This window comes from Callithrix jacchus, chromosome 10 (genome assembly GCF_049354715.1).
Source record: "Callithrix jacchus isolate 240 chromosome 10, calJac240_pri, whole genome shotgun sequence".
Taxonomy (NCBI): domain Eukaryota; kingdom Metazoa; phylum Chordata; class Mammalia; order Primates; family Cebidae; genus Callithrix; species Callithrix jacchus.
The window spans coordinates 38,248,057-38,268,890 of NC_133511.1; the positions used below are offsets into that span (position 1 = coordinate 38,248,057).

The window sequence follows — 20,834 nt, forward strand, 5'->3', positions numbered from 1 at the left end:
GAACTTCAAGGGGAAAAGTAGCACAGGATCTCACCAACCACCAATTCTGTTAAAGAGTGGAGAATAGGCTTTCTCCACAGGTGGGGACAGCTGCTACTTGCTAGATGAAAAGCTGTCATTCTCATGGTGGACTTGGAGGGAGGAGGAAGTGGGTGGGAAAGGCAAGGAAGGTGCTGCTGCCTCAACCTCTGAATTCTTCACCACTGTTTTCTTTTAACTTACCTTAGGAGGACTTTTGTTATCATTCTGCTACAATCTCTTCATTCACCAAAACATTTAGCTAAGAAAACAACCACCTTCTCCATTAGGAAGTTATTTCCTTTGAAAGGATTCAAAATAAAATTGTGTGTGAAATTAGGGCTGATTTCCTCCTGTCCCACAATCACAAGTTTTGTTGTTTTTTTTTTTGCATTGTGTATTATAGTTGACTTCTTATCACTCTTTCTTTCAAAGGGGAACTGAAAGAAATTAAGCAGGATATCTCAAGTCTCCGCTATGAACTCCTTGAAGAAAAATCTCAGAATACACAAGACCTAGCAGAACTTATTAGAGAACTTGGAGAGAAATTATCCATGGAACCAAATCAAGAGAAAACCAATAGATAATGCGAAGACTTCCTTAGAAATTTATATTTATTTGTCCACTTGAAGCCATATTATTTTCTGATTTATTTTTTTAAGTGCCAATGTGCCCACCATTTTTTTTTTTTTTGAGACAGAGTCTTGCTCTGTTGCCCAGGCTGAAATACAGTGGTGCAAAGTTAAATAACTTGGGTGATCCTATCATCTGGAACCCTAGTATGTAATTTTTTTGGTGATTAAACTCCATTGTTCAGGGTAAAGTTTGTAGATTATGATGAAAATTATGCCCAGTGGTTTGGTGCTTGTTTTAAAACTGCTTTGTTAGATGTAACTGTTGTAATGATGTCATTGCTATGTAGTGTCTGCCTGGAAATGAGTTCCAGTGGGCAGAGGCTGACCCATGTTACTGCCCATGTAATTTTTCCTCCGAAGGTTATTTCAGGTTCTTTCTTGTCTGCTCCGTGGATCCTCTGCTGGGGACTCCTGGCTCTGAAATTTGGGGAAAAGTAGTCCATGGCCCTTTAAAGACTGCTGTTTAACCATCATTTACCCTATTTATCCCTCAAAGCACATGATTGGCAGTGTTCATACAAAATGGTCTTATATCTATGTAAAAATTTCTGATTCATCTATTTTAAAACATTATACTTAATAATGCAAAACAATTTTTCCTCCACTGAACCCTGGAAAAGGTCTAGTTTGTGTGTGTGTGTGTTTAAATGTGTACACACATACATAAAATGCTGCCCTATTTCTTTTGTGGCTAATGTGGAAACAAAAGCTCTTTATGTTATAAATTTTTATTGTGACTAAGAAATTACCGTCTAAATAACTACCTTTTATTGAGAAAAAATCAAAATTGCAAATAATGTGGTTATTTGGTTCTATTATAGCACAATTTTGTGCCATTTCTGGGAGCAATGTATGAATCCCGAACTTATCCACTGAATGTAAAGGAGAAAAATAACATGGGAATTTAAAAATACTTATCTGTTATTCTTAATATGTTCTATCCTCTACCCAAATATATAAAACAGGAATTGGCATTCATGTGCATTACCAAGAGGATGTGAAGTGGTGTCTGAAACAACTAAAACAGAGACATGAAGGTTCATCTGTTTACTCAAAGACCATTGGCATTCAGAGGATGCTACACATTAACTGGAAATGCTACTTTCAATTCAATCAAGGGGTATTTCAAATGCAAATCTTTAACTTCATCTTAAAGATGAAATGGTCACAGAAAAGCTGTTTAGCTCCAACTTTGGCTTAATTTAAATTAAATAACATTTATGTAACCAGATCAGAAATTACAGCTGAAAATTTATATTCAGTGATTTTGTATTTGTGGATACTACTTATGGAAAAGTAATTTAGTGATACATAAAGATCGATTTTCAAGTATTTTGTGACAATATTTGAATCACCAGTTGTAAAAAATCAACCTCATGCCAAATGCACTATCAAAATTAAAATAATCTAACATTCACAGAGTGTGTGTTGTGCCATGCAAGAGATGTGCCGTCATGCCAAGGATGCTCTGTGACAGCACATGGGCTTGACTCCACAAGACTCAAGAAAAGATATTCAGATTCCTCAGTGTATGTTAAGTTTGATTGACCTGACAAGATATAAGTTTTGGGAAACACAACAGGCATGATTGTGGGTTTCTCAGCAAAAGGCACTACCCTCCAGGTGTTTCCTATGGTTCAAATTAATGTCCTGAAGTCAGATTTTCATCAAAGTGCAACTGAATTGACATCTTTTCTAATTTTATCTTCCAACTTGGAATAATTAGCATTTCTTCTAAGTTGGAAGATGAAAAGGGAAATTAAACATATTTTAAGAAACCTTTTAAAAATTCCAACAGGAGCTTAATTACAGGCACATTACCAAAATGCAGTCATAAGCATGGGGAAAGTTGAAAGACCACTGGCTTTAAGTCCTACCTTCATGTCACAGTCAGCTTTGCCTTTGAAACTAAGATGATTTTATCCTGGTTGCTCTCTCTGTCCTGTTTCTTCCCTCTGAGTGAATGCTTTCTGGAGGCTTATCTACCCATGAGGAGGATAGAGCTGTGCTACTTTTCACTGTGACCACACAACTGCTCCCTGAGGGCTGAGCCCTGCCCACTCTTCATCTTCTCACCACAGATCGACCACCAACAAATAGAACAAAGTCACTGTTTTTTTCCATCAAGGCCTGGGTTTCCTCTCCGCTGCTCTTATTACTCTGAAACTGAGAAATAACACAAACTCAGTATGATTTTATGAGGCATATCAAAGAAATTACCAGAATCTGCTGTCTGCTTAAAACTACCAGAGATTGAAAGAAGAAAAGGAGTGTTTGAACTCAAGGTACTTGCAACCAAATGGGGCAATGGACCTTAATACAAATAAGAGAAATGTTAAATATTTTCTATGAATTATCCAATTTCATCTAACAATGCTTACATTGACTATATGAGGTAAACTCTATCATTACTCTCATACTGGAAAGGAGACAACTGAGGCAGTTAGATGCTAGGTAACTTGCACATAGAGCGTCAAAGCCAGGAATGAAGACTAGGTCTGCTTTGCATTTATTGGAGGTCTTGATGAGCCATAGGGGAGTGTGGTCATCTCATTGTGTTATAAGCTTGTATTTAAGTTTCTAGGTGAGGAAAAATACATGGTATCTGAACACCCTAGCTTCCATTATATGTCCAGTCCAGGGATCAATGAGCATTAAGCAAAGAAGGCTGTGGGTTAAGAGAGGATTTGGCTTCAAAAGGATTGTAGATGTAGAAGAGGAAAAATATCTCTTCCTTACCCAGCCTATGTTCATGGCTATGGCCTCTATAACCAAAGACAGGTTAAGAAGAGAAAAGCATACAAATTTATTTAGCATGTTTTATGTAACATGTGAACCTTCAGAAATGAACAAAGATACTCTGAAACTTATGCATTTTTATGTTAAGTTTGACAAAGAGTGAACAGTCATGGAGAAATGTAATTGGACAAGGGGGTATTATGTAATGGTACTGAAGTGGTAAAAAATTACCAAGATCTATTCAGATTCTTCTGTTACTTATATAGAAATCTATTTATAGTCAATTAGCCAATAAGGCCTGGGGCTTTAAGCGATATAAAGCCTGTGTGTGTGTCTGTGTGTGTCTTCTCTGTGACTCTGTGTTTTCAGAGATAAGGAGGTTCCTATTTCCCATGTATAGGAAGGGCACTTCTGGAATTACCTACTTCAGTGGAAGATCAGAAAATTCTTTCTAGGTTCTATGACCTGCTTCAGGGGATAAGGGTGAGGGGAAGGTGAGAATAACCTTCCTGCTTCTGCTGTGTCTCGAATTCCTTCAGCTTAAAATATTGAATATGCTAGGGTGTCATATTTTAAAATAGCATGTCTTGAATTCTGTCATAGTTATAAAAAAGAATAAAAGAAAGAGATGTGTATTTCTTGGCAAGGACAGTATGAGCAAAACCAAGAGTTGGGCATGAGTATGGGACACTTTGGGAGTTCTTCGGAGAGCAATAGTAAATTCAATGGCTATGAGTAAGTGAGCAGAATGGATTGACTCAGGAGTAAATGTTTTCACTTTATTTGGACAGTCTATCCCACCCTTCCAGGACTGTTTCAGTATGAAAGAATCTTATCTCCATGTCAATAGTGAAAACAAACCAAACTTTCAATTAAAATGGATAGACTGTATGCCAGGCAGTCCCCTAATGAAATCACTGTCAGGATCGATTACCAGCTTCAGACCAAGGAAGAGCCCCAGACACAGATGATGTTTCTCCAGGTGGCACGTTCTGAGCATGCCCTGCATCAGTTCTGATTTGAACACATAATCTCCCTCCTGACTCTGAAACCCTCCTTCATCACTGCGTGCCAAGCAAGGTTCTGAGCGTCATGCCAGTGCTCCTGGCAGCTCTGGTGAATGCTGCTGAATATGAATTCCTACACTTGAGAGTCTCTGCCCTTTGATGTAAACAGCACGTATTTCCAACTTAATCAAAGGTTGTGCAGGCGTGCAGCCCAGAATCCTAAAATGGATGGAAACTGAAACTTCAGCTGTTATCTGTTATCATACAAAACACTGATTCCTAGTCCAAGTCATTACTTCCATATGTGGCTAGCTGAGGTGAGAGATACAGCACACTCTCTAAAAGACCTGGTAATTAAAGCAATTTTTTTTCATGAATCATTGCAATGATTGCTTGAATTTTCTTCCTTGCTCTATGTTTATAGCTACAGCTGTAAAAGTTTCCAGAGGCACTTTTTAAAAATACTTTCCTGGGATGGATTTAATAATAAGACCTATCAAAAATATTTGATTTTAGAGATTTTTATAGAGCTGAGTAAATAGCTAGAGACAATGACCAACTGTATGATAGTTTCTTTAAAAAATATTAGTGCCATATGACGGATAATTAATTTATCCAGTATAAGTGGATCATAGGGATAGTAGCTCATATTTTTCAAAATCTCATGAAAATTACATATCAAAAGGTACCTTATTCAATGGTAAAGGTAATTATATGTAATAAGGAGCTCACATATTCATAATGACTGTAATACTTTCTAAGTAAGTATAATGTTACCTAAAACACTGAAGAAAATCAACAGGAGAAAGATTGGTATTCTAATCTATTTGGGCTGCTAAAATAAAATACCACAGGTAACTTATACACAGCAGAAATTTATTTTTCAGTCTTCTGCAGGCTGGGAAATCCAAGATCAAGGTGCTGGCAGATTGAGTGTCTTGTGAGGGTCCACTTTCTGGCCTTTGACACTGTCCACTTGCTGTGTCTCCCATATAGGAAGGGGCAAGTGAGGCCTCTAGGGACTCTTTCATAAGGGCACTAATCCCACTCGTGAGAACTTTGGCCCCATCTTCAAATGTGATCACATTGGGAATTAGGATTTCTATATATAAACTGGGGGAGGACATGAGCATTTCAATCATAACAACGTGTTTGTATAAAACTGAATAATTTTTTAACCTTTCTTCTTTTTCTAATGTCCACCCTGAAAGTCACAAGACTTTCATCCTTGCACATTGACAAATTACAGGAGCAGTGTATAAAAAGTTGACAAAGAGGTATATTCTCTGGGAAATGCACAGAAGGCACACTACTTTTTTTCCTAAATGGTGAAAGAAAACCCTGATGCTGACCTTCAGGAAATGAGTCTTGAATTTCATATCCCTGCATTTTTGTCCTAATTATTAAATACACTCTTGAACCACCATAGAAACAATTTTTTTTCAAAATAAAGTAAGTTTACTTATTATGTCTCAGGCTAAAAGCACTGTGGCAATGGTCTACGCTTGCTTTAACCTTTTTAGTAGTCCATGATTCAGCCATGTGACATTTACCCTTCACTCTTCTTCAGAAGATGGATTTTCACCTGAATAATTGGAAAAGGTCAAATTGTAAAGTGTTTTGCTGTATTTTGAAAAATGTTAACATGTCAGGTTGTTGCTACTCTTTGTTAACACTGAGAAAAATGTTTAAATACACATAAACATATACACGTAAAGTCTGCCATGATATATAATGGATAGCTAAAGAACACATATATATGTAATTGTACATATGCCTAAAGACATTTTTCAAAGCACAGCTATCTATAATTCTATAAAAAATATAAATATGGATCTTTTGCTTTTCCTATGTATCCTTTTACATTTTTTTTCCTCATACTCTCTTTCTAGTCTCTCTACATTATTTACCTCTTCTGAGTTCTTTTCATCCCAGTGGTTCAGAGTACAGCATCTGTGGCCAGAAGTATGGGGTAAATCTCAGCTCTGACAATAGCTGTATACTCTTCAACAAGTTTCTTAACCTTTATTGGACCTCATTATCCCAATTATGCAGGAGGGGGAAAAAACAACTAATACCTCCTACATTGAGTTTTTGTGAGGATTAAATGAGTTAATACATTTTAGGCTGGTGATAAACATTCAGTTAATACTAGCAATCTTAGAGAAAGCATGTGGCTCCATAATTCCTTTTGCCACTCTGTCTCAAACAACTCTCCCTTAAACCTCATACATCTATTGAAATTTAGGTTTTAACTCATGTTTCTCTGATCACTTGGTTCAACATGTCTAAGGCATTGTGATAAGAAGAATTCTGAGGCCCAGTCAGAACTGGTAGGAAAGAATGACATAGAGACAATGAAAAAAGCTTGCCGTGGACATGGGAAGCTTGCTCTTATGCTACCTATTTACCATTTTTTAAAAAGATGAGTCACATTTGGGCAGTATTTGGGAAAATTTCGAAGCACTTTTGTTACTTTTGAGCATGATAATGGACATGATTTTATAATAGAATCGTTCATAAGGTAGCTTAGGGCAGCTTCCATATTAGGTCCAGCTCACAAAACTTTTATTTGAAACCTGTGAAATTCATCGCAGTGCTCTGGGTGCTATTGCCAGTAGTAGTACTAGAAACAGAATACAAGTAGTCTGTTTATAAGCAAAAGACCTAATTAATACAAGGTACTTCCATGAGGCCCATCTTAATTTATTCATCCTAGATAGCTATACAGCCCTCGAGAATGAAGCCTGGACTAATTTGTATTGCATTAATTTACCTGCCACAGCTTGTGGTTTTATCCTATTTTTTTAGAGGACATACCTAATCCATCTGAGGAAACCTTGACATTGTCCGGTCATTGGGTAAGTCCTGATTGATTTGCATCTCCCTCTTGGAAGATGATGACGTTTGACTCATTCACTCATACTTTTGCTTAATTAGAAAGGTATCTTTTGGCTGAAGAAGTAGAAATCAATAATAAATGATTCACATGCCTGCTTTTCCTGCTATTCCATTTATGGATCTAGCCTTATTCCATTTATGGATTTAGCCTATCAGGCTGCCTCAGTGCCATGATCCAGTCGTCTTTCATGACCTACTAATAGGATATAGTTAACCTATACCTTGTGTCATTAGTTCATTTGACATTCAGCCTCACTAACAAGAAGGACACAAAAAGCCTGTCTCAGTTTCATCACCTCTGCCTGATACTGTCCACTCTGAGACCTAATTACTTTTTCTTGCAAATCTCCAAAACATCTAGGTTTGAACTTAGGGTAGGTGTTTCTCTCCTAAACCAATGACATCTCACTAATGGCTTAAGAGCCCAGGGAGGGTTTATAAAGAAAACATCTGTGCAAAAAACTGTTAAGGTTTGAATTGCTATCAATCAGGACAAGCGAGAAGTCCTCTAATATTGTGGTTGGTAAAAGGCATTTAATATGTCACAGGATCAGCAGTTATTTTTTTAAATAATCTTTTTCCAATAAGAAGTCTAGCCTGAGGCTGACATTGTGAGGACATAATTTTTCCAGGATTCATTTATTCTTAGTGTTACAATCCAGACATGAATTGTAACCTATCTGCTGCTGACTGTATCCAATGAGATAATCTAAATCATTCCCAATTCCTTCCTCTCAAAGCAGGCACTAGCCCTGTAGCCTTCTAGTATTTGCCAGTATTTCATGAGAACTGCAAAAATATCCATAAGAAATGCATTAGCAGAAACTCAAAAATGTGCTACTCCATGTGTCTTTACCTGTGCTCTGCAAGAGAAGTATCTAATGCCATCTTCATTCCAATGACTTTTATGTGTCTCCATGCTTGGAAGAGCTCCTGGGACTTTGTGGCTGCCCAGCAACATGTGGTTTATTCAATCAGTAAACCAAAAATAAATTCTAAGCCCCTCCCAACCATCTCAATAAACCCCTCCTCTCAGCCAAGGACATTCCAAAGTTATCCTGAAAAACTCATATGCCATAATCGGAAGGGGCAGCTAGACATACTTTATTATACCCTCCTCTCTTTTGGAATTCCTGATAGAAAAGACTCTTTAAGTCTGATAAGATATATTAGCAATCTATTCTCTCTGAAGCCTGCTACCTGGAGACTTCATCTACATGATAAAACCTCGGTTTCTACAACCTCTTATCATAACCCACACATGTGCAGTGCGTTTACTCGAGTTGTATGCATGCTAACTTGAGGAATTTTTCCTTTACCAGTCAAATGTCCCTAGAAGTTCATACACCAGTTAAATTCCTTGTTTTGTTTTGTTGTTTTTTTGCCTCTTAATGTGTATACTTGAGCTCACTTGCCCAACTCCTGAGATCTTGTCAGGAAGCTGCTGATTACCAGTCTCAGGTGTTTCTGTTTACTGGGAGACTGCCTTTCCATGGTACTGATTGCAACCAATTATTTCAGAGAGACAGTTTAATAACTGCCTGTCACTTGATGGTTGCCTGACATTCCTGGTTGAGGAGGGACCCTCTCCGGCCCTGCTCATGTCTGTCTACCTGCTGTAACATAACCACCTTGGCACATGTTGTCAGGATCTCATGAAGCTGTGTGATGGGCATGTCCTTAACCTTAGCAAAATAAACTTTCTAAATTCATTGAGACTGGTTCTCAGCCATTTCACAGATCATTTTGGGTTCACAAATAATTTCTCTTAAAATTCAAACAATAACGAGGACAGTTTATGCTCTCAAAGAGTTTGGAGCCAGACATACAACCTATTAAATGCTATGAAAGCCCCCAGGAGAAGTCTCTAGGTGTGTATTTGGAAGGGGATGGGTGGGCTGGAATTTTAGGTCAAAGATGCTTCTGTTTGGAAGTAGCATACATTTTGGGGAAGCAAGCATTGAGACTGAAGCACTGTTACTTCCATTCCTTGGGACAATGATGTCAGAAGGAGACCCTAGAATGAGGATTCATGCACAATCAATTTATGAAGAAATGCTCCCCCCAAAAAACTGGAAGTGTTAGGGACAAGGAAGGAGGAAAGGCAGGACAAGGAAGGAGAAAGCCAAGCAATTGTGCAATGTAGGCAAAATCCTGCTAAGGATAACTTCAAACAGATCCTGCAGATGAATTTTCTGAGCTGAAATTTCATTTTCCATTTTCTATCAGTCATTGGCTAAGGGCTGCCTCAGATGAACCTAAACCCTCGGGTACTTTCAGCAAAGATGCAGGCATTTAGAAGCAAAACTATACAGTCTTCATGAATAGACACATTGTAAAGGGATCTTGGGAGGATTTCCGCCAAGATAGCCAAATAGGAACAGCTCCAGTACACAGTTCCCAGTGAGATTAATGCAGAAGAGAGGAGACCTCTGCATTTCCAACTGACGTACCAGGTTCATCTCATGAGGGCTTACACAGTGGGTGTAGCCCAAGGAGTGCTAGCTGAATCAGGGTGGGGTGTTACCTCACCCAGGAAGTGCATGGGACCTGAGAACTCCCTCTCCTAGCCAAGGAAAGCAATTAGGGACTTTTCCTGACACTCTAGCACTAAGGCTCAGATACTGTGCTTTTCACACCATCTTTGCAACCCATAGACAAGGAGATTTCCCCCAGTGCCTACAAAACCAGTGCCCTGGGTTTCCAGCACAAAACTGGGCAGCCATTGTAGCCACAGCAGTTTTTTTTTCTTCTCATACCCCTGTGGCACCTGGAACACCAGCAAGACAGAACCACTCACTGCCCTGAAAAGGGGCTGAAGCCAGAGAGCTGAATGATCTGGCTCAGTGGGTCCCACTCCCATGAAGACCAGAAAGCTAAGATCCACTGGCTTGAAATTCTGGCAGCCAGCACAGCAGTCTGAACTCCACCTGGGACGTTCAAGCTTGGTGGGTGGAGGGACATACACCTTTGCTGAGGCTCAGGAAGGGAGTTTTAACCTTACCTGTGTAAACAAAGTCACCTGGAAGTTTATACAGCAACTAAATGGAGCCCACACAGCTCAGCAAGTCCTCTGCAGGCAGACTGTCACTAGACTCCCTTCTTGCTGGACAGGGCATCTCTGAGAAAAGGCAGCAACCCATCAGAGATTTATAATAAAGTCCCCCCCACTTATTTCTGGGACAGAGCACCTGGGAAAAGGGGCAGTTATGGGTTCAGCTTCAGCAGATTTAAATGTCCCTGCCCAGCAGCTCTGAAGGGGGCAGCAGATATCCCAGCATAGCACTTGAGCTCTGATAAGGGACAGACTGCCTCCCTAAGTGGCTCCATGACCCCTGTGTATCCTGACAGGGAGATACCTCCCAGCAGGGACTGACAGACACCTTATACAGGAGAGCTCTGGCTGGCATCTGGCAGGTAACCTACTGGGAAGAAGATACCAGAGGAATAAACAGGCAGCAATCTTTGCTGTTCTTCAGACACCACTGGTGATTCCCAGACAAGCAGGGTCTGTAGAGAACCTCCAGGAAAACTCGAGCAGATCACAGAGGAGCCTGACTCTTAGAAGGAAAACTAACAAACAGAAAGAAATAGTTTCAGCATCAACAGAAAGGATGTCCACTCAAAGACCCCATCCAAAGGTCACCAACTTCAAAGACCAAAAGTAGATAAATCCCAAAGATGGGAAGAAACCAGTGAAAAAAGGCTGAATTCTCCAAAAACCAGAATGCCTCTTCTCCTTCAAGGGATCACAACTCCTTACCAGCAAGGGAATATAATTGGGTGGAGAATGAGTTTGACAAATTGACAGAAGCAGGCTTCAGAAGGTGGGTATTAGCAAACTTCTCCGAGCTAAAGGAGCATGTTCTAATCTAATGCAAGGAAACTAAGAACCTTGAAAATGTTAGATGAAAGGCTAATTAGAATAACCAACATAGAAAAGAACATAAACGACTTGATGGAGCTGGAAAACACAGCACAATAATTTCTTGAAGCATACAGAAGTTTCGATAGCTGAATGGATCAAGCAGAAGAAAGAATACCAGGATCAATGAAATAAAGTGATAAGGCAAGAATAGAGAAAAAAGAACAAAAAAAATGAACAAAGCCTCCAAGAAATATGGGATTATGTGAGAAGACCAAATCTATGTTTGATCTGTATACCCAAAAGAGATAGGGAGAATAAAACTAAGTTGGAAAACACTCTTCAAAATATTATCCAGGAGAAGTTCCCCAACCTAGCAAGGCAGGCCAACATTCAAATTCAGGAAATACAGAAAACACTATATTCCTTGAGAAAAGCAACCCCAAGACACATAATCATCAGATTCACTAGGGTTGAAATGCAGGGAAAAAATGCTAAGGGCAGCCAGAGATAAAGGGTGGGTGACCCACAAAGGGAAGCCCAACAGACTCACAGTGGATCTCTTGGCAGAAACCCTAGAAGCCAAAACAGAGTGAGGGCCAAAATTCAACATATTTTAAAAAAAGATTTTTCAACCCAGGATTTCACATCCAGCCAAACTAAGCTTCATAAGTGAAGAAGAAAGAAAATCCTTTATGAACAAGCAACTACTGAGAGATTATGTCACCACCAGTCCTGCCTTACAAGAGCTACTGAAGGAAGCACTAAACATGGAAAAGAACAACCAGTACCAGCCACTGCAAAAACATACCAAATTGTAAAGACCACTGACACTATGAAGAAACTGTATCACCTAATGGGCAAAACAACCAGCTAGCATCAAAATAGCAGGATCAAATTCACACATAACAATATTAACCTCAAATGTAAATGGGCTATATGACCCAACCAAAAGACACAGTCTGGCAAATTAGATAAGGAGTCAAGACTTATTGGTGTGCTGTATTCACAAAACCCATCTCATGTGCAAAGACACACAGAGGCTCAATATAAAGGGATGGAAGGTCTGGGCATGGCTGTTCCTCCATCTGTTTACTGGCACAAAGTGCCTGTAATCCCAGCACTTTGGGAAGCTGAGGTGGGCAGATCATCTGGGGTCACAAGTTTGAGACCAGCCTGATCAACATGGAGAAACCCCATCTCTACTAAAAAAAAGAAAATACAAAACTAGCTGGGAGTAGTGGTGCATGCCTATAATCCCAGCTATTTGGGAGGCTAAGGCAGAAGAATGACTTGAACCTGGGAGGCGAAGGTTGCGGTGAGCTGAGATCACACCACTGCACTCCAGCCTGGGTAACAAGGACAAAACTCAGTCTCAAAAAATAAATAAATAAATAAAATGGATGGAGGAAGATTTACCAAGCAAATGGAGAGCAAAAAAAAAAAAAAAAAAAAAAAAAATAGCAGGAGTTGCAATCCTAGTCTCTGATAAAACACACTTCAAACCAACAAAGGTCACAAGAGATAAAGAAGGGCATTACATAATGGTAAAGGGATCAATGCAACAAGAAGAGCTAACGATCCTAAATATATATGCACCCAATCCAGGAGCACCCAGATATATAAAGCAAGTGCTTAAGAACCTACAAAGAGACTTAGACTCCCACCCAATAATAGTGGGAGACTTTAACACCCCTCAGTCAATACTAGACAGATCAATAAAATGGAAAATTAACAAGGATATCCAGGACTTGAACTCAGATCTGGACCAAGCGGACTTAATAGACATCTACAGAACTCTCCACCCCAATACCACAGAATACACATTCTTCTCAGCACCACATTGCACTTATTCTAAAATTGACCAGATAACTGGATGTAAAATGCTCCTCAGCAAATGCAAAAGAATAGAAATCATAACAAACAGTCTCTCAGACCAAGTGCAATCAAATTAGAACTCAGGATTAACAAACTCACTCAAAACCATACAACTATATGAAAAGTGAACAACCTGCTCCTGAATGACTACTGGATAAATAATGAAATGTAGGCAGAAATAAAGATGTTCTTTGAAATCAATGAGAACAAAAATACAACATGCCAGAATATCTGGGAAACATTTAAAGCAGTGTCTAGAGGGAAATTTATAGCACGAAATGCCCACAAGAGAAATGAGGGAACATCTAAAATTGACACCCTAATGTCAGGATTAAAAGAGCCAGAGAAGCAAGATCAAACAAATTTAAAAGCTAGCAGAAGACAAGAAATAACTCAGAGTAGAGCAGAACTGAAGGAGAGAGAGACACGAAAAACCCTTCAATAAATTAACAAATCCAGGAGCTGTTATTTGAAAAGATCAACAAAATACATAGACTACTAGACAGACTAATAAAGAAGAAAAAAGAGAGAGATCCAAGATGGCTGATAGCTAACAGCTCGAGATTGCAGCTCCCAGTGAAAGTGCAGAGAATGAGAGGATGCCACACTTTCAGATAAATTTTTGTCACTCACGGACCAGACAATTCCCAGTGGAGGAGCCCCATGGGTTGCCAGCGAGACTCTTGTGGCCGGCGCAGCAGTTTTGCCGGTGCCTCGGCACAGCAGCTCTTGGTGCAGAGTAAACGGGACTGGTTCCCCTTCTGACCGACGTTTGGAGCTCCAGGAAGGCAGAATAGCCTATTATGGACTCAAGAAGGAAGCCAGACTGGAGATTCCTGGGCAGAAGAGCACCATCAGTCTTAACGCCGCTGTTTTGGCCAGCACAGTGGGTTGCTCAGATTCCGGCACTGGGAATCAATAAATTGGATGTCCACTCAGAAACCTAATTAGAAAGGCTGTAATTGTAAAGATGACAGATAGATAAATTAATAACGAAGGGAAGAAACCAGCCTAAAAAGGCTGAGAATACCCAAAATCAGAATGCCTCTCCCTCTACAGGGGATTACATTTCCTCATCAGCAACGGAACAAGCCCTGATGGAGAAGCACTGTGTTCCATTAACAGAAGTAGGCTTCAGAAGGTGGATGATAAGAAACTCCTGGGAGTTTCTCCTGAGAGAAAAGAACTTGTTCTAACCCAAAGTAAAAAAACTAAGAACTTTGAAAAAAGGTTTGACGAAATGCTAAAAAGAATAGACAATATAGAGAGGAATATAAATGAATTAATGGAGTTGAAAAACACAACACGAGAACTTAGTGAAATATGCACAAGTTTTAATAGCTGAATTGATCAAGCAGAAGAAAGGATATCAAAGGTCGAAGACCAACTTAATGAAATAAAATGAGAAGATAAGAATAGAGGAAAAAGGATAAAAAGGAATGAGCAAAATCTCCAAGAAATATGGGACTATGTGAAAAGACCTGATTTACATTTGATAGGTGTACCTGAATATGATGAAGAGAATGAATCCAAGCTGGAAAATACTCTTCAGGATATTATTCAAGAAAACTTTCCCAACCTAGCAAAGCAGGACAATATTCAACCCCAGGTAATACAGAGACCACCACAAAGATATACCTCAAGAAGAGCAACCCCAAGGCACATAATCATTAGATTCACCAGGGTTGAAATGAAGGAGAAATGAAGGGCAGCCAGAGAGAAAGGTCAGGTTACCCACAAAGGGAAGCCTATCAGACTGACAGCAGATCTCTCAGCAGAAACCCTACAAGCCAGAAGAGAGTGGGGACCAATATTCAACATCCTTAAAAGGAACTTTCAGCCCAGAATTTCATATCCAGCCAAACTAAGCTTCACAACTGAAGGAAAAATAAAATCTTTTATGAACAAGCAAGTACTCAGAGATTTTATTACCACCAGGCCTGCTTTACAAGAGCTTCTGAAAGAAGCATTACACATAGAAAGGAACAACCAGTATTAGCCTTTCTAAAAATATACCAAAAAGTAAAGAGCATCAACATAATGAAGAATTTACATCAACGAATGGACAAAACAGCCAGTTAACATCAAATGGCAGTAATCCTAAATTTAAATCAACTAAATCCCCCAATCAAAAGATACAGCCAAAACCCAACAGTATGCTGCGTCCAGACCCATTTCACATGCAAGGATACACAAAGACTCAAAACAAAGGGATGGAGAAAGATTTACCAACCAAATGGAGAACAAAAATAAATAAATAAACAAAAAGCAGGAGTTGTAATTCTCGCATCTGATACAATAGATTTTAAAGCAATAAAGATATAGTGGTAAAAGGATCAATGCAATAATAAGAGCTAATGATCCTAACACCCAGATACATAAGACCTATAAAGAGACTTAGACTCCCTAGACTCCCACACAGTAATAGTGGGAGACTTCAACATCAATATTAGATCAGTGAGACAGAAAATTAATAAGCATATCCAGGACTTGAACTCAGATTCGGAACAAGTAAACTTAATACACATTTGTAGAGCTATCCACTTTAAATACACAAAATATACATTCTTGTCAGTACCACATCATACCTACTCATAGGTTTAAATGAAATATTGATAGGCCATTATTAAGCATAATTATTGGCATAAAAGAGGTTTTCAATACCTATTTTTGGAATAAAGCAACATTCCCATTCTCTCTCCCTCTTTTTCTTCCTCTTTCTTCCTCTCCTTCACTCCTTTTTTTCTTTCTTTCCTTCTCTCCTTTAAGAAAAAAAAAAGAATTTTCTTGCAGACATTAAGCCACAACTATAGTTATCTTCCCTGCTGCCAGTGGAAGTTATTTAATTCTCATGGAAAGGGGAGATGGCTTGAATGGTACCACATTAGAGCCAGAGATTTTGATGTTAAAAAAAAAAGAGAGGAATCCAATAGACACAATAATAAGGGGGATATCAATATCAACCATGGATCCCAAAATACAAACTCCCATTAGTGGTTACTACAAACACCTCTATGCAAATAAATCAGTAAACATAGAAGAAATGGATAAATTCCTGGACACTTACACCCTCCCAAGACTAAACAAGAAAGAAGTTGAATTCCTGAACAGACTAATAACAAGGTCTGAAGTTTAGGCAGCAATTGATAGCCCACCAACCAAAAAAAAGTCCAGGACCAGACTTGTTCACAGACAAATTCTAACAGAGGTACAAAAAGGAGCTGGTACCATTCCTTCTGAAACTACTCAAAACAATACAAAAAGAGGTAATCCTCCCTAACTCATTTTATGATACCAACATCATCCTGACACCAAAACCAGGCAAAGACACAACTAAAAAAGAAAATTTCAGGCCAATATCCATGATGAACATTGATGCAAAAATCCTAAATAAAATGCAGGCTAACTGAATCCAACAGCACATCAAAAGCTTATCCATCATGATCAAGTTGGCTTCATCCCTGTGATGCAAGGCTGGTTCAATATACACAAATCTATAGATGTAATCCATCACATAAACAGAACCGAAGACAAAAATCACATGATTATCTCAACAGATGCAGAGAAGGCAAAAATTCAACAGTCCTTTATGCTAAAAACTCTTAATAAACTAGGTATCAATGGAACATATCTCAAAATAAGAGCTATTTATGACAAACCCACAGCCAATATCATACTGAATGGGCAAAACCTGGAAGCGTTCCCTTTGAAAACTGGCCCAAGACGAGGATGCCATCTCTCACACTCCTATTCAACGTAGTATTGGGAGTTCTGGCCAGTGCAATCAGGCAAGAAAAAGAAATAAAGGGTTTTCAGTTAGGAAAAGAGGAAGTCAAATTGTCTCTATTGCAGGCGACGTGATTATATATTTATAAGACCCCATCGTCTCAGTCCAAAATCTCCTTAAGCTGATAACCAATTTCAGCAAAGTCTCAGGATACAAAATCAATGTGGAAAAACTACAAGCATTCCTATACACTAGTAATAGACAAACAGAGAGTCCAATCATGAGTAAACTCCCCTTCACAATTGCTAAGAAAGAAAGAAAATACCTAGAAATAATAAAGAAAGTAAAATACCTAGAAATACAACTAATAAGGGATGTGAAAGACCTCTTCAAGGAGAACCACAAACCACTGCTTAAGGAAATAAGAGAGGACACAAACAGATGGAAAAACATTCCATGCTCATGCTTAGGAAGAAACTGTATCATGAAAATGGCCATATTGCCCAAAGTAATTTATAGATTCAATGCTACTCCCATCAAGCTACCATTGACGTTCTTCACAGAACTGGTAAAAACCACCCTAAATTTTATATGAAACCAGAAAAAAGCCCACACAACCAAGAAAATCCTAAGCAAAAAAGAGAAAGTGTAGGCATCACCCTCTGTTTTGTACCAAAACAGAGATATAGACCAGTGGAACAGAACAGAGGCCTCAGAAATGATGCCACATATCTACAACCATCTAATTTTTGACAAACCTGACAATAACAAGCAATGGGGAAATAATTCCCTATTTAATAAATGGTATTGGGAAAACTGGCTAGCCATATGCAGAAAGCTAAAACTGGATCCCTTTCTTACATTTATACCACAATTAACTCCAGATAGATTAAAGATTTAAAAGTAAGACCTAACGCGATAAAAACCCTAGAAGAAAACCCAGGCAATACCATTCGGGACACAGGCATAGGCAAGGACTTCATGACTAAAACAGCAAAAGCTTTGGCAACGAAAGCCAAAATAGACAAAAATGGGATCTAATTAAATTCAAGAGCTTCCGCACAGCAAAAGAAACTATCATTAGAGTGAACTGGCAACCAACAGAATGGGAAAAAATTTCTGCAATCTACCCATCTGATGAAGGTTGATATCCAGAATCTACAAAGAACTTAAACAACTTTATAAGAAAAAAAATTTTTTTTCACCATCAAAAAGTGGTTGAAGAATATGAACAGACATTTTTCAAAAGAAGACATTTATGCAGCCAACAAACATATGAAAGAAAGCTCATCATCACTGGTCGTTAGAGAAATGCAAATCAAAACCACATTGAGATACCATCTCACACCTGTCAGAATGGTGATTATTAAAAAATTAGGAGAAAACAGATGCTGGAGAGGATGTGGAGAAATAGGAATGCTGTTACACTATTGGTGGGAGTGTAAATTAGTTCAACCATTGTGGAAGACAGTGTGGCGATTCCCAAGGACCTAGAAATAGAAATGCCATTTGACCCAGTAATCCCATTACTGGGGATATACCCAATGGATTATAAATCCTTCTAATATAAAGACACATGCACATATACTTTTTTTGCAGCACTGTTGACAATAGCAAAGACTTGGAACCAACCCAAATGCTCATCAATGACAGTCTGGATAAAGAAAATGTGGCACATATACACCATAGAAAACTATGCAGCCATAAAAAAGGATTAGTTCATGTCCTTTGCAGGGACATAAATGAAGCTGGAAACCATCATTCTCAGCAAACCAACACAAGATTGGAAAACAAAATATCGCATGTTCTCAGTCATAAGTGGGTGTTGAACAATGAGAACATATGGACAGAGAGAGGGGAACATCACACACTGGGGCCTGTTGAGGGATGTGGGGCTAGGGGAGGGATAGCAGGGATTAGGGGGAAAGGGGAGGGACAGCATTAGGAGAAATACCTAATGTAGATGACAGATGATAGATGCAGCTAACCACCATGGCATGTGTATACCTATGTAAAAACCTGCACGTTCTGCACATGTACCCAGAACTTAAAGTATAATATTTTTTAAAAATGGATTTTGGAGGAACACCAACAACATTACTCCACACCGAATGCACAGCACCAGGAACAGTGTTCTTTGCGGTCACAGATTGCATTAGAATTCTAAAATGTTATTTGGTGCCACATGTTTAGGTACTTTGTAAGAAATTGCATTTTTTTTACTTTTAATTTTTTTTTTTTGAGTCTATAGAGGAAATGCATTGTATGCTTTTGAAGTCAAGGAATGTCTGGGTTACATGGGGTTAAACCAGGTGACATCTTTGTCCCTGGAAACATGGCTGTATTTATAGGTGGCTGCTTAGTCTATTAAACTAAATTATATCAATTGGGGGTTAGAGAGTAATCCCAGACCACATCCCTTCCTCATGAGGCAGCTAGGCCTTTCAAATTGCCCACTAGTTGTCCTTCCTTTAAGTGAAGATATGTTATGTTTCTTTGAAATGCAATTTTAATGAGGGTTGTACATGAACCAATTATCAATATTAACCTGACAGAATTTATCTGGATCTCTAAAGAATGAGACCCAGAATTGATAACTTTAGATGAGCATCTAAGAAAATATCTAGAATATGGGGTCATTTTGTTAGGCTGCCTTGTAATCAAGAATTCCATAGCTGTGTCCTTGGCCTGAGAGGCAGCAGGAATGTATGAGACAGCCATGGGAAATGTAAGGACCAAGGGTGACCTTGAGAAAAGGCAGCCAGCAGCCCGAATGACTGATTTCCTCTTAGGTGGTCTGGTTCACAGTACTCACGTCCCTACTGCCACACACTAAAAAACACCCTGCACAAACTTTAGAGACTCATAACCTAAGGAATTAGTTCACAGCCACTTTCAGGTATCCTAGCCCATTTTCAGTACTCAAAAATATTTACTAAATGAATACATTTGTTTAAAGAATCCTTTGTTTGGTGCAATTTGCAACCGCAGAAGGGCTAGTAGCTACAGCCTGGGAGGGAAAAGGTGAAACAGACCTTTGGTAGAGAAAAACTCCCAAGGAACCATTTCAAGACTTTCTGGATGAACGTGGGGACACAGATGTCTCAGTAACCTTTTCCAGGCTGAGTAAGCTTGACACTTAGTGGAAGACTTGATCTCCGGTGTCAGATGCGCTATCTCTGGCTGCCTGGCACAGGATCTCCCTAAAGACTGCCAGAAAGAACACATAAACCTGGCTTGACTTGCACTCTCTTTGTTTCCTGTATACCTGGCTGCTGGCCAAAACACACAGTATTCCAGATTAAGAGGTCACACTGACACAGTTCGGGCAGGCTGGTGACAGGGCCTGTGAAGAACTAGGCAGGAAGCACCTACCCCCTGCCACTGGTGCTGATGTCACATGGCAAAGTGGTTCAAAGAAATGCACACAGCTCCAGAGTCACAGCTGGAGCAAAACCTACCACAGTGGCCATTTACCACTTCCCAGGTGAACTTGGACAAATGTTGAGCCTTCCTGAGGCCTACTGTCCTCAGCTGTTTCAAAATAACCTATTTGATGAGGTCAAGTGATGGTTAAACAAGAAAATGTATATAAGTGCTTTTTCTTTGAGGGACTTAACAATTGAGCATCCCTGTCAGGAATTGGGCTAAAACCATGCCTTATACATCTGCATCAGGTCTGCCCTAGAGGCCCAACTCAGTTTTGAGATGCTATTTGTGCCTGTAAAATAATCCCAGGGCAACCCTCCAGGTATGCATCTGGGCTAATAAAGACAAGGCTGAGACATGAGCAGACCAGTCTTGGAAAGACAGGGGGCAGGCAGGTGGCAGAGTGGGAAATGGGGAGTTCTGGCCCAGAGCCATGACAAGACAGACACACATGTTCTTGTCTATAACCTTTGGTTAATCTAGGTGCTGACTAAATTTCACCTCCAAACTTCACACTGGTCTTCTCTTCTATGTGTGGCTACTGTCTCTGCGGGGACATGGCTTCAACCAGGCTTTATTTTCTGACACTTCCCTGGTCTTGATGGTAAGGACTTACTCATCGGTGCCCCAGTCTC

General features: G+C 39.3%; 1 protein-coding gene and 1 long non-coding RNA gene across 3 annotated transcripts in view; one reads left to right on the forward strand and one right to left on the reverse strand.

Annotated features, from left to right (window-relative positions):
* TRPC6 (transient receptor potential cation channel subfamily C member 6) overlaps positions 1-2,070 on the forward strand; it is a 125,977-nt gene extending 123,907 nt beyond the window's left edge. For both annotated transcript variants that reach the window (XM_002754643.7, XM_078339230.1), the window contains exon 13: positions 454-2,070. In XM_002754643.7, the coding sequence (XP_002754689.3) occupies positions 454-605 (152 nt within the window). In that variant the 3' untranslated portion in view covers positions 606-2,070. The remainder of the gene's footprint in view (positions 1-453) is intronic.
* Positions 2,071-2,451: 381 nt separating this feature from the next.
* LOC144577977 (uncharacterized) overlaps positions 2,452-20,834 on the reverse strand; it is a 178,342-nt gene continuing 159,959 nt past the window's right edge. Inside the window, exon 6 of the long non-coding RNA XR_013522852.1 lies at positions 2,452-2,819. This is a non-coding gene — a long non-coding RNA (uncharacterized LOC144577977). The remainder of the gene's footprint in view (positions 2,820-20,834) is intronic.